At 34.5% G+C, this 15,079-nt stretch overlaps 1 protein-coding gene across 2 annotated transcripts; it reads left to right on the plus strand.

The window, feature by feature from the left end:
* Positions 1–2,716: 2,716 nt before the first annotated feature.
* On the plus strand, positions 2,717–13,989 carry LOC105170723 (uncharacterized). 2 transcript variants are annotated; one of them, XM_011091612.3, is made up of 19 exons: positions 2,717–3,102; positions 5,089–5,192; positions 5,318–5,404; positions 5,518–5,593; positions 5,695–5,769; positions 5,868–5,921; positions 7,271–7,330; positions 7,450–7,566; positions 8,306–8,400; positions 8,498–8,703; positions 10,019–10,116; positions 10,472–10,575; positions 10,730–10,895; positions 11,114–11,236; positions 11,423–11,505; positions 11,905–12,043; positions 12,159–12,188; positions 12,348–12,418; positions 12,739–13,989. In XM_011091612.3, the coding sequence occupies exons 1-19, from the start codon at positions 3,064–3,066 to the stop codon at positions 13,571–13,573; spliced, it is 2,562 nt and encodes an 853-aa protein (XP_011089914.1). In that variant the 5' UTR covers positions 2,717–3,063; the 3' UTR covers positions 13,574–13,989. The 2 variants fall into 2 exon arrangements, with proteins under 2 accessions (XP_011089914.1, XP_011089916.1); XM_011091614.3 differs by having other exon boundaries at positions 12,742–13,989.
* Positions 13,990–15,079: the final 1,090 nt, after the last annotated feature.

Below are 15,079 nucleotides of genomic sequence, written 5' to 3' on the forward strand. Positions count from 1 at the left end.
CGTTTTCTTCAATCATACAATCAGTAAAGTTTCGTTGGACATTAATACTAAAAATCATCCCATAAAAACATCACATCCCCGAAACAAAATTTCAAATCAATTTAATAATACCACTACACATAATATATTTACTATATTTGTTTTCATTTTCAAGTTATCTCTAAAAGGAGTCAAAACATACTCAATGTTTGTCATCATTCAGAAACATCTTATATAGGTATTTTAAATTGTTTTAGCATAAATACATACATATACATAAATATATATAAAAAAGACATGATTTGACAATGAATAGTAATTTTGGTACCCAAAAACACAACATTAAACATACAATACTTATTTTAAATTATATTAAAAAACAAATCCAAACATTCATATTATCTCTAACACACACTTATTTATCTTTGTTTTTCTCTCTCTATCTTCACAAAATACAATAAAACACTTAGAAAACGAATTCAAACATTATAATTGTTTTCCCTCACATAGTTTACTATCACAATTATTGTGATGTTATCCAAATTAATGGTTGTTTCCTTAAGTATACATACATGCATATGCATACATATTAATGATTTTTATTAAGTGATTCAAACATAAATCACATGGTGGTTCTAGTTAATGTTTTTCTCTAGAAAAAAATAAATAAAACACAAATTTGATATGAAAATATGGACAAATTACATTATCTTAAAATGGCGATCATGTTTTTATAATCCATAACGTAAAATTTGGATTTGCAGTAATATGATACAAAAAAGGTTAATAATTTTTGGGACCTTTTTTTTTTCTTTTTGGAGATTTTGGGATATTTATTATAGAAATTTTCAAAATTCTAACATGTAAAATGCAAGCGAGAGTATAGTCCTATTTTTTTTAAATATATGAAATAAATAAATGAGAAATATATATTGATACTTCAAGTATCCTTTTTTAAGTTTAAAAGAAATGTTCAGTTCCATTAACAAGAGTCCAGGCTCGATTGAGGTAAAATCAACAGGCTATAATGCACGAACCTAAAGAGCCTAAGTCCATCTTCTGACTTCAACCCAACTAAGTTGCTGGCGAAAAATATCAATTCAGCTGGAACATTGGCAAGGGATAAACTTGCGGGTTAGAATGTTTATTGTTGCTATCAATCAATTATGTTCACTATTCTACATGCAGTAATAAATAATTCAGTTCATTTACATAAAAAAAATAATAATTGGGGATTTGAAAATTTTATAATATTAAAATAGATAGTAAATATATATGAAAAGATGGTCAAGAGGGTGAAGTGCATTTTACCCTAGAAATATATTCACTTAAGTTGGTATTATTATTATTTTTTACCATAAGTACAAAATTTGGCGAAATGATGAAAAATAGATAATAATACATAATGCTAATTTTATTTATTTTTTCCATATCTCTGTATCGCTATCATCATGTCTTCATATCTAACTTTGCTCTCTTTATCGTCAATATTATTCACTTTAAAGTAGTGCAGCATTGGTGAAGTGACCATGAGTGTTTTACCTAAATTTTGGTCGAGATGTGATTTTAATATATATAAAAAAATCACATTATAGTAAAAAATTTGTGAGGGGTACTTTTGAAATATCAAATGTAAAATTCGAGGGGACCTGCTGACTGGAGTTACATGCGAGATGGAAATTTTAAGTAATTCAATCTAATAGGAAGTATACTTAATTAGGCAAAATATTAGGATGCGTGGATCCTAAAAATGCATATAACGCGTTTGAAAATTAATTGTGATAGTGAATGATAAAAACTTTTAAGAGAGTAAATTGCAAATTATTTTTTCCTTCAAAAACTCAAATTTTGAGAAATAAACCGTTCGTGCACATTTTGATTACCACATTCTTTTTGGGATGTTATCAGTTTAATGCTGAAATAAGTTAAAAAGTAGTGTTTCTTATCAACAATTTATGTGTTTAAACTACTTAAAATAAGATGCTTTAAGTCAAAAAATATAAGCAATTTCATACGAATTTATGCAATTTATCGGTAAAATTATAAATATTAAGTTGTTTTCCTTAACATTTCAATTTTAGTTTTTTTTTTCATTTTTAAATTTTATTTTCCAATACTTGTGACTTTCGCTCGATCAAAAATTAAATATAAAATGAGAAAACATAAATTTTAATAGCGTCAAATTATTTAAAAATTCCAGTATCAACTTTAGACGTGTGAATTTGAATAATAAATAAAAATTATTATAATGAAGATATATTAGTCAAAAGTTAACTTTAATTTATTTATAGAAAAATCAAAACAACTATTTTTAATTTAAAAATATAATTCTTATTTCTTAACAGGTTAAGAAGTAAAAATTGACATTCAAAATACATTAAAACGATTTTCTAAAATAAGAAGTTAAAAAGCGTTTTTAAAATTCTCACAGATATTACATCATAACACTAGAAAACAAAACTGACAGATTCCCTTTGAAGTATACAAGTCTGTAAATAATTATGAAATTCGAATTTGAATATATGAGCAAAAGTCCAATTTATTTGTTTTATTTTATATTCATATTTTCAAATAAATATTCCAGTAGAAACACAATAACCACAACATCAGAGATGTGTGCTTGCTCTTGCCCCACCCCTTTATTCTACTCAGACATGATAAAAAACTGAAAATTATACGTTATACATACGCAAACATATACCATCTACCCCCCCTCCCCCCATGGTCTGTATTACTACTACTATTATTTCTGTTTAATTAATAATTCTCATTATTGAAAGAAAAAAGGAAAAAGGAGGACTCAGGCCGCGCTCGATCTCTTGGGCTTCTGTTCCTTCCTCATTCGATCTTCCTCCAGAAATTAGGGTTTTTCATTGCCCCCACCACTCCTCTTTCGCTCCAAATTCTTCTGGAGCTTTTCGTTTGATCTGGAGCTGTCTTCTATCTCTGTATTCCTTGTATTGATTCAGATTTTAGGGTTTACAGATCTGTTCAGCTTCGTCCACCTCCCCCTTGCTCGCGTCTCCGTCGCTCCCTGCCGATACACACCACCGCTGTGCCTCTGTGTGCTCGCGCCTAGGCAATATGTTTTGGAAGCTCACAGCTCTTTCTGCGTCTTCTCCTGTAAGTCAACAGAACGAATGTTTGGCGTTTCGTTTTTGGTTGAGAGTTTGGATTCTTAGGTCTGAATTGCGTGGTTCATGAAGTGGTTTTGGGTTGAATTAAGTTTCTTTCTTTTTTTTTTTTGGTTGGTTTGGAATTTTGCGCTGAGTTTCGTTTACTTTGCTATTGGAGTGGCAATGGATAGTTTTATATATTTAACAAATTTTGCAGTTAAGGAATGTGATTCGTTTATTTGTTGATGATGGAAACTTAGGATCTTTGGTTTTTTTCTGTTTGCATTTTCACGTAATTCTCTTCCTACATTTTTTGCATTAATTGAACTTTGCCAGTGATTGGTCGGAGTTTGATGTAATGTCGTAAATCTCTGGCTGTCGTCCTTCCATAGGTCTGTTATTTGAGAAGACATTGATAAAATTCCTGGATCTCTTTATCTTCTAAACTATTAATATGCATTGCCTCAATTTTTTTCCCAGTTGGATGCAAGTTTAAGTAGTTTAGGATCACCCAATTTATAACTCACCACCTTCTATACAAACAGGTGCATGGACATTAGATTATGAGGGCATTTACTTTGTCATCTGAATGTTATGCTCTTAGCGATTTGTTACTTTCTTAGTGGGACCCTTTTGCTTGGAATCTACTCTCTTTTCTATGTTATGTGATGGTTGGGTCGCATGATCTTTTGAAGTTTAAATTAGTAGACCTGCAGAAACTGCCCTTTTGTTAAGTAGGTTGCGTGGTACTGTCAGAGGACCGTATGCTTTGAATTCCAACTGGTGACTTGTTTGAAGTGGACAAGTGTATCTCTTTAGATCCCTCTTCATAGTCTTCAAACCTGTTCTGGTTATAGATCCCATATAGCCTGGTAGATGCTTGCTGGGACAATTATACTCACAGTTTCAGCGATACCAACTACAAAACAGTAACATTGAAATTGATAATGCACCACCTTACCAAATAACTAGTAAAGGAAAGTTCTCTTCTGTAATTCTGAAATATCTGGAAATATGTTCAATAAATATATGATGATCATCTGGATGCTTAGAATTGAAACTTTTGCTATCTTATGTTAAGAAGTTAAAAAGAACTGGAAGAAACCAGATGGCCCAGAAAATGGTTCATATCAGATATCTGGAATGGGAGACTGGTTTTTCTTTTCATCAGAAGCAGTATAGGAAACAGATATCTAACTCTTCCAGTTGTCGAATGAATGGCTTTGCCTTGTATAAATTGTGTTTGAGTATTAGGACCAACATAGAAGAGATTGAACCCAACTCTCCTCCGTTAGTGTACTGAATATAGTAGTTCTGTTTGGAAAAGTGATCCTTTGAATTAGTAAAGATGGAAACATCAATTTGATATTCAGTTTAAGTAAGAGCAATCATTTCATATAAAGAATGAATAATAACACTATATTTATTAGATGATTTGAGTTGCAAAGAATGAGCAAATTATTCACTGCTAATTAATTAATAATTTCGAATTTTGACTCTTTGCTGTTATTTGTTGTTGGAAAAGGATAATATGATAAAGAAGATTAGAGCAGCGACATATTGTTGAAGAAAGCTTTAGGATACTTCTAGTAACAATATAATCTTAACTGCTTTGAATATAAACTCCCCCCTCACCTGGTCTTGATGGCCCGACTTGTGCAACTTTATATAGGTTGTTGGTTATTAGTCTTCAAACCTGACATCTTTTGTAATTATGCTTTGGAAAAAATGATCAAGATTGGTTATTTCTTAAGGTCTTCTTATCAAGCACTTGAGCCTTGCTTTATGAGAAGGTAGCAACAAGACCACTCCATAGATTATCAAGTGTATTTTCGTCTCAACTTATTGGCTTGAAAGATTGAAAGTTAAACTCAAGCTTGCTGAGCTTACTTGCTAAATATGCTCTTATTCTTTGTTAACATCTGTTTAGTAACTTGCCTTCTTTGTCTTTCTTCCTTATTAGTGTCCTGATGTCTATATTATGTTGCTTCAGGTCGAGAGTGTGCTAGACAAAGAAAATTTTACACTGGAAGAGCTTTTGGATGAAGAGGAGATAATTCAAGAGTGCAAAGCATTAAACAGTCGCCTCATAAATTTGTATGCCCTTCCTCACTTCCTCATTGTGTACCATAAATAACTTAAAGTTATGTGCCAGTTATCTTTCCTTGAGGAAATCCTGAAATGATAATAATGCTTTTAACTTTAATGCTAATTGGTTTCAGTTTGAGAGATAGAGCTCAGGTTGAGCAGCTGCTGAAATATATTATTGAGGAGCCCCTAGAGGATGCAGATAGCAAACGGACCTTCAAGTAGGTCAATATAGTTTTTGAGAAAAAGCTTTGGTCCAATAGTCTATAATCTATATCCAATTTTTGTTAGGTTTATTTTCATTTGTGGCTCAAACTTTTGTTTAACAATGTAGGTATCCTTTTGTTGCCTGTGAAATTTTTACCTGTGAAATTGATGTCATCTTGAAGACTTTGGTGGAGGATGAGGAGGTTAGATCATCATATGGGACATTTGACGAAATACATTTAACTGACAAATTTAGTGGTCGCTTCAATTGATAGATCAATCAAATCCTTTTATGTTTTTGCAGCTTATGGATTTACTCTTCTCTTTTTTGGAAGCAAACCATGCTCATAGTGCACTGTTGGCTGGTTATTTTAGTAAGGTGTGATTGATTGCTTAATAAGCTTCGGGAGTATTTCCTACTCAAAGCTGTTGATTTATTAACTTGTGACTGACTTGTTTTATGTAATCCCTATGCAGGTTGTGGTGTGCCTAATGTTACGGAAGACTATTCCACTGATGAATTATGTCAAGGTGATTTAAGTAAAACTTCGATACTTTTGAACCATGCATGCTAATTCATGCCTATACGATTATACCATGAACTGTTAAAATTTAGATGCCTAATCAATGTTTCCTCCCCCTCCCCCTCTTCCTTGCCCTTTTATTGGGGGCTGGGTGGAGGATCATTTGTGTATTGCCTTGTGATCTGCTATCTCGTGCATCACATCCTTGAACTTTTTTTTCCTTTTTTTCTAATATCCATTTGGTTGTTGATATCAAACGGCATAAGGTCTTTTTCGGGTAGTAATTTAATTTACAGAAAGCTGAACCTTATCGTCCAGATGCTATTTTATTCCTGGATCACTCTAACTGGAAAAATGCTTTTCCTACCCATGGTTGCTCAACTTTAGTATTGGCTAAATGAAGTGGGATTATTACATCCTAAATGCGCATGCAGTTTATCTTTGCTAATTAGGTCTTTCATAGAATACAAAATAATAATAACAACTTGAGTTCTGAGCAATCCAGGAAGAAGGATCTCTTGCAAGAACTTGTGTGTTTCCTTGAACCACCTTTTTCTTGATTCTAGCAAATTTTATACATTTTTTCGATCTGTGATTATGTCCTCAAGGTAATTCAAAAACTTAAGAGAGAGAAAAATATGTTCAGAGTTACTTCTAAGAATATCCTGCTCTGGTTACGAGCTAAATCTTGTAGAGCATCTGAAGCTGCGAAACTCAGCTTCCATTTAACCAGTGAAATTGTAAGTGTATGCTATGGGTGTGTTTGCTTCATTTGAAGGGATGACGGAGGATATTAAGTGATCTTGCTGCAGGGTTTTTAAATCAAATTTTGCTTCAGTAAATTAACTGGGATGGTATATTACGTGAGGATGCCTTTCTTTGGCTGCCATGATCCAATCAGGTGATAAGGGCCACAACGACATTTATGCCATTTGAGATGGTGAGATGTCTCAAAAAGAAAATATGAGCTTTTGAGGGATGATTTTGGGTGCCTAATCCCATGAGTGGGCCCTTCGATAATGCTGGAGTGCAATAGTAATCTAATTGAGAAAAAAGTGAGGATAGTAATGATTGTTTGCTCCTGCCACCTACTTTGTGTTGGAACTGTCACCCTCCCAAATAATTGTAATCAGTCTGATTATGGGAAATAGTGCAAGCTGTTGATTTTGTGAACTTCTTTCAACCAGTTCAAATGACTTATTGGGTGAAATAACTTGTATCTTCCATATCAATCAAAGCAAACAATGCCCATATGGTTCTACTGTGTTCTGTGAAGCTTTGGTTATCTTTGATCTTCTCTGACAAAGAAATATTCCTTCCACTCAATAATAATATTATGAGTAATATTGCTTGCAGGCCCACCAAGATGTTCTTAAGCAGCTAGTTGATTTGATTGGTATTACATCCATCATGGAGGTTGAGTCTTATATATATATTTCTATATTTGGCTCTAATCCTTTGTCTCAATTTGTGGGAGCTTGTGCTGCTTTTGCTCCTTTCATGTTATTCTCTCTTCTCATTAGCTTTTTTATCAGGTCTTGGTGCGACTTGTAGGTGCTGATGATCATCTATATCCAAATTCCTCTGATGTTATGCAGTGGTTGGCTGATAGCAACTTGTTAGAAATGATTGTGGATAAACTGAATACCTCTGTAAGTTTGAAACTGGCAGTGTGTGTCTGTATAAGAACCTTTTGCTGTTGATGTAGGAGTGGTACCCATTCATTTATTTCTAGTTTCAAATGCCAGTTGGGAAAGGTACTACTGATATAAAATAGCACTAATAGCATACTAAGCTGTTGTCACCCTTTAACTTAGATTTTCTGTGGCCAGTATCTGTATATTAAACTCAAGTCAACTGTCAATTTTGTTTCCAGACTTGGATGTGACTGATGTGTGGTCGTATGGTGACTCAGTTGACAACATATATTATGGACCTTCTCTTTTTTGGGTACTTGGGTTTGCTACACATGTCCTTTATGAATCAATTTGCTCGTAGAACCTCTATAAACTGGTCCTAAGTGGTTTCTTACTATTTTTTATTTATCTGGGAAACACCATAAAATCATGTATATATGAAGTGAACTCTTGTGTTTCATTATTATGTAACTTCATTTTGACATATGCAATATGCTGATTCTATTTCTCATCCTGCTTCAGTTAGAACCAGGTTTATTCCTGTTCTTTGTGATGCTTTGTCTCATGTTATATCTTTCTTTACAATTGAAAATCTGAGGTTGGGGTGTGCTTTGGATTTACTATCTTGTATGGTTCAGTGTTGGACTTATATTCATTCTTTTCTCTTGAGGATTGTTTGCTGAATATACATTTTCATGAGTGGCTTCATGATGTGTGAACTATCTAATAATGGCATTTATTCTGTGGCCACCAGAGTCCTCCCGAAGTACATGCTAATGCTGCTGAAACATTATGTTCCATAACGAGGAATGCACCATCCCTTCTGGCCACTCAACTATCCAGTCCAAGGTTTGTACAGCTTCAACTTGAGGATCAATTTTTTGGCCCCAATTGTCGTATAATGATTTAGTGAGTGTTTTGACTCAATAGCTTTCTTTATATGCAGTTTTGTGGCAAGGATATTTGGTCATGCACTTGAAGACTCAAATTCAAAATCTGCGCTTGTCCATTCGCTGTCTGTTTGTATTTCATTGTTGGATCCTAAAAGATCAATTCCTTCGCCAGTAATGTACTCCTTCAGAAGTCAAAATGTGTATGAATCACCTATAAATGCTAATCCTGATACTGTTGGTGCAATGCTCCCGAAACTAGGTGAGTCTGAAGCTGATGATTCTCGATATTGTACCTTTGGCTTGTTCTCTCATGTTATGCAGTTGGAATTGAATTTTATTGCAGGACTTTGTTTTTGTAATTTATTATGGACTAGACTATCCAAACACAGTTTTGGGATTTCTCCAACTGTTACTTTCTCAGCTACTGAGTCCTGGATTTTTATGTTTTGTCAATGACTCAATATGTAGCGTATGTTTCTTGAGAATTTGATGATGCAAGTATTCGTTATTCAGCGTTTGCCTTTTGCACTAGGATCCATGATTTGACTGACTGTTAGTTGAACCAATGGATAGTCCAGTCTTGAGAGAATCAATTTTGGTTGGATCCCTGAATGTGCATGTCCAGAGTTGGTGTATACCAATATAAATATATTGCATATTGATCTATCATATTACCATAAGGTGACAGAATTTTTTTCATTAAATTATGAGTCGTATTGCCATAAGATGACAATATTTTTCTTAAAAATATAATGAAATAAATGCACCAGTTGGCTTAAACTTCCACGAGTTTTCCTACGTCTTGGTTGGCAATTGATTTTTATTGTCCATATTGCAAGTACATATGTGATAGAAATGGGAAAAGGTCAGGTCAGTTTGATGGGTAGATTTTTTATGTTCATTCAGTCCAATTTTGGTTCGATTTAAATTTGATCAGATTCACACTTTTGCCACTGCTTGGAATGATGTTAGACATGGATGTGCTAATATCATATCAATTTTTATTCTTTACTTGGGTGAACATTTTTCCATTCCTTGCTGTATACTTACTGTACTATGCTGCGTGGCACTAAAATTAGTTTGCTTGAACTCCACAAAATGTCATTGCTAAAATAATGTCTATATTTCGGGTGTATACCTTGGTTTTCAAAACATTCCTTCTTAATTCCAAGTATTTGTCAAAACGTAGACAAGGAGATGAAAATGCACACAAGGAGATAATACAGTACTGCTGTATCACGATGATGCATGTGGTAATAGCGAAAAGGAGTTTAAAGATTTTACATGGATGCAGTATATATGGGTCGAGAAGATGATATTCTTTATGGTTTAATTTCTCGTTTCCTCTTCTTGTGGGGGTTCCGGTAGGGAGTTTGAGGCCAAATCCTCACTTTTGTTTAAATGATCTTGGGAGATGCATTTTTGAGAGCAGAGTATTTTGACCTCACCAAACAGTCAGATATCAGCCAATGTCACACTATGTTAGCTTGTTGAACTTCTCTTTAAATGTATGAACACATTGTTTGTGATGTTCCATGTACTGAAGAAACAAGCATCTAAAACTTTTCATTCAGGTGAGTTGCTGATGCTTTTGAATGTTTCATCTGATGAGAAGATTTTACCCACAACATATGGCGAATTGAGGCCCCCCCTTGGAAAACACCGTTTGAAGGTTAGTGAAAATGCTATCATTAAATATTTTTCCTTAGTGCAACTCCTAAAGTTGTTGTCTGTCCTGAGAGAGTTGTTGCAGGAAATGAAAGACATTGCTATCCTTTATATTATAGGAAATTGAAGAATTCTATCCGAATGTTTGGTTTCTATCTTGAATTCTTTTACATTATAATCTACCGAAATTTGATGTTTGTCTGTTCCTTTAAAGCTCTGGAAGGAAAAGTCATGCATATATAGAATGAAAATTGTACACCCATAGTTCTGTTGATATATAGAGCTGCTCTGTCTTGTGTTTATATGTCTTTACCTTGGGGATTTCACAATTTTGTACAAATTGTGGTACTTGATGGTAGATTGTTGAATTCCTGGCGGTGTTGCTGAAAACTAGCAATGAGGCAGCTGAGAAGGAATTGGTCAGCTCTGGGACAATTCAGAGAGTTCTTGATCTCTTCTTTGAGTAAGGATTTGATTTGCTATTGTTTATTATTTCTTTCCATGATGTATGGTAGTTTACACAACACAGCAATCTTGAATCTCATTTTTGCTGGAGTTCGGTTGTCAGCAGTTAGATTTTCTAATGCTACGTTCTAATAATCTTATTTCTGGTGCAGGTACCCATATAATAATGCTTTACATCATCATGTGGAGAGCATCATATATTCATGCTTGGAAAGCAAAAACAATACCATTGTTAGTCATCTTCTTAAAGATTGTAGCTTGGTTGGAAAAATTCTTGAAACAGAAAAAAGTCCTACGCATGCTGACCTACTTAATCAGGTAAAGCTTGTTAATGTTTATCAATTTTTATTGTTGTGTGTGCCTAACTGTCATTCATTGGACTTTTTGCTCATTTTAGTCCTGGTACATTTTCACATGTTATTAGTGTGATTAATAGATTGTCCATGAGTATAAACTTCACTTACACTGCCTTTGTTTACCATTTCTTCGTTGAGTATACAAGAGTTATATTCTGGTTATATTACAATCAAATGCAGCCAACTATACCAGATTCTAGAAGACAGGCACCTCGAGCAGGATACTTTGGACACTTGACAAGGATAGCAAATAAACTAATTCAGTTGGGGAACAGTGATAGTCGCATTCAAAGACATCTTCAGGTTGGTGCCGAATTCAATAGTTTATCTTGGTTGATGGCATGTTCTGGTTGTAAAACCTTAGATTGAAAATGTAAAATGTACTGTTGCTCCGAAGAATAGAACCTGGAGGAGTTTGCAAATATGTTTCACATAATTTTCTCATATCTTTGCTGTCTTGTCTCATGCAATCTATTCTCTGTGCTTCAGGAAAATAATGAATGGAGTGCGTGGCAGACTACTGTGTTACAGGAGCGTAATATGGTTGAGAATGTTTATCGATGGGCTTGCGGGTAGGTCTCGTTTCTCTTGTTGTTTTGCAATTGCGTTTGAATTATTAAAAAGTTGTCATTATCCATTTATCACATATTGTGTTCAACTTACATGTTAGCCTACTGGCATATTTTCCAGCGTCTGAAGCTTCAGGCCTGATTTAGTTGAGGACAATGCAATTTGAAAAAAATTACAAGGTCCAATACAATGAGAGAAGTCTGTCTTTAGTCTCTAGGCGGACCTATTGTTACTGTGTAGCTGATGTGTGTATATATGTCTGTGGGTGTGTGTATTTTTTATTGTTTAATTTCTTAATTTTTGCATGCAGAACATTGCTACTTTCCTCTTCTACAAAGGTTTCATCAGGCCCTACTGCACTATAATTCCATAAAAATGATTATTCTGTAACTCTTTTGCAGGAGGCCTTCTGCATTGCAAGACAGGACAAGGGATAGTGATGAGGAAGATGTTCATGACAGAGATTATGATGTTGCAGCTCTGGCAAATAATTTAAGCCAAGCATTTAGATACACCATATATGAAAATGACGATGCCGAGGTAAATGTCAACAGGGCTGGGGGGAGTGGGGGGGCGCTGTCTTCTGAATCTAAATAACTTTCTACCAAAATTTAATATAAATTCTTTGAGATCCATTTATGATTTGTATTCTCAGGGTCATGGATCTCTTGATCGTGATGATGAGGTAAACTGCATCACCAATTTCACTTCTCATCTGCATTATTTTATGCTTCCATACCCCAAATTGCTTACTTTAGAGGAGTGCAGAGAAATGTTTTGGTCGTGTCTTCTCTCTTTTAATGAATTGCTCCAGTGTTTGACATTTGAATCTGATGAATTGTAGGATGTCTACTTTGATGATGAATCTGCTGAAGTTGTAATTTCATCCCTAAGGTTGGGTGATGACCAAGGGAGGTGAGTCTCTTGCATTTTTCGTGATGGTTTGAGCTGGAATTATGGGGCAACGTAACTTCTTAGTTCTGTACTTTTAGGTGTTCCAACTGAGAAATAGTTTTGCAATTTTCTTTCACATATGGGTGTAATAATCCTTCTATCTTATTCCTAGCTCCACCACCTCCAACAAATAAATACATGTAATTGTGAAGACTAGGGGATGAAGAAGTTATGTCAGAATATAAAGGGACAAACAGATTGAAATTTTGTGACCTGTGAGCAGAGTCCTTTCAGGAGGCCAATTTGGTTATTGTATGACAATTTTTTGTTTTTCATTGCAGCAGTTTGTTCACAAATTCCAACTGGTTTGCATTCCAAGATGATAGAAATGCTGGTGATGCACCTGTGAACACCTCATCTTCTGACATGATGGATGATATTAACTTGAATGGAATATCTAACAGTGGTAACAGCAGTAGTGATGATGAGGTTGTGGTAGGAGAGGATGAGGAAATGACCGAGAGTAGAACTTCTGCTAATGGTTCATCCAGTTTTGATGCAAATGTCCTGAATGGACTCAATCTGAACAACGCTAGGAATGATGAAGACTCAAATTCCCAGAATGAGAAGACCGCTGCCTCTAATGACTTAGGTTTCTTCCGTTTTGAGACACCAGACAATGATGATCCATTTGAAGACAGGCCAATACCTGAGTGGGTAGCATGGGGGGAGGGGTCGGGTTTTCAAGTTGGTGGATCTAGTGTTAATCCATTTGATGACCAAAGCAACATCACTGACAATCTTGTGAATTCAGTAGCGCCTAGCCCCGCCCCCACTAGTCCCACTTCAAGTGGAGACCCTGTAACAAATGGGGAAATCATTTCTACAGATTCCTCTGATGCTTCTGCTAAATCTGATTCGAGTCAGAAAAGTGTTGCCGTGCCTTCTTTGTTCGAAGAGGATGTGGAATTTGTGGGTGTGGAATTAGAGGGTACAGAGAAGGCAATGGAACAGGCTCTCAAGGAAGGAATAGTTGGGGAAGCTGGGCCACTGAAAAGGAATATCACTCCAAAGAAACCAGAAAAGGAGGATTCAGATGACGGTGGTGCTGGGATGAAGGAATTCAATGACGCCAACTACTGGAGAGTCGATCAGGAGGTTGCAGTGTTGGAGTAACTACTTAATCACTTAATCCCAATGTCGAACCTGTAGCCACAATCTTTGGGTCCCATTCCGTGTTGCAGGGGACATATGTACAGTATATTTTTGTTTCAATTGGGCTCATATTGATAGGCTACGTAGTTGTTGTCGCCGGTTATTTATTTTCACACTTGGTTGCTAGGGTCGTCTCAGTTTTGTTTAATGGTTCAGGGGATTCTTCCCTCCAACATAGTATTCTTGTTTATTTCTTTCTTACTCAGCCAAAGAAAACACTATTCATCCTCGTGTAACATGTGTAACATGAAATGTGAACTTAGAATTTTTCGTCAAGTGATGATGTGTTCATGCCTCGTGCATGAGCACCATCGTAGTTTGTACTCATTGCCAGATTAATTTACCCTTGTTTTTAATTTCATTGTTACAATTGGGAATGTTTTTCCATTTTAATTTAACTTTTGAGTTTCTTACAGTTTCCCAGCTGTATACAGGAACACCAGTTGCTGTCTTGTCGTCTGGGACTCCCGTGATGTCTTTTTGGGGGTTATTATTCAGGTGAGACTGGAATCTATACCTAAGTCTCCTTTCGAGAATTTATATGGTCCGACTGTTCTCTACGTTTTGAGTTGCCAAAATTGTTGTGTCATCTGGTAATGTTGGTGGTCGAACAAGCGAAATTTCATGGGATGAGCGAGAGAGATGCAAATCTTTAGATTATGGTCAAGTGCAATAGTTTGTTTATGGGCACATTCACATGTTTTTGTTTTTATTTATTTACCTTTATGTTACATATTTTGTTTTCTGGTTGGACATTCCAAATTTTATGACTAAAGCACGTTTCAGTTTCATAAACATAAAATCTGTTAAGATTTTGTGTATAGCCATCACCTACTCCCCAGAAATCTGCACGTGTAATGTTTAGTTGAATGGATTTGATGTATTGTTGAAGAAACTTTAGTATCGGAAGTCATGGTTACTTAAATGTGATTTTATTGTAAATTAAAATATGGATAATTACACCACCCTCTTATAACGTATGATATAATTATATTTAAATTTTATGTGATTGGGAAAATTGTATATAGAATTCCGACATTTGTTCTGTTTGATCAGGAGAACTCTTCATTAATTAAAATTTATCGAATTTGATGATATTAATAAAAATACTAATCAAAAACTATAGTTGTTTAGGTCAAATAATTTTTTTTTGTTCTGATAAAAATATATTTGGGTTAATAAATAAGATTTTAAAAATCACTAATAGAAGTTGTTGCGCCTTTTACAAAATCGTCATATGAAAAAAGTAAAATTTTAAAAGTTCATTCACAATTTCTACACGCCTTATATATGTGCATACTCTTAATTCATATCATATTTGTTCAGTGAAAAAAAAAAGGAAAAAAAAGGACAAACTAAATAATCAATACAAAGTTATTAAAATAAATTAATTTTTAATATGGAAAAAAAAAAGAAAATGATAAAATCAATTAGTCAGTAGGAGATGGTTATTATTTTGTGAACGAA

Source organism: Sesamum indicum, linkage group LG9 (assembly GCF_026168435.1).
Source record: "Sesamum indicum cultivar Baizhima isolate 11 linkage group LG9, ASM2616843v1, whole genome shotgun sequence".
NCBI lineage: Eukaryota > Viridiplantae > Streptophyta > Magnoliopsida > Lamiales > Pedaliaceae > Sesamum > Sesamum indicum.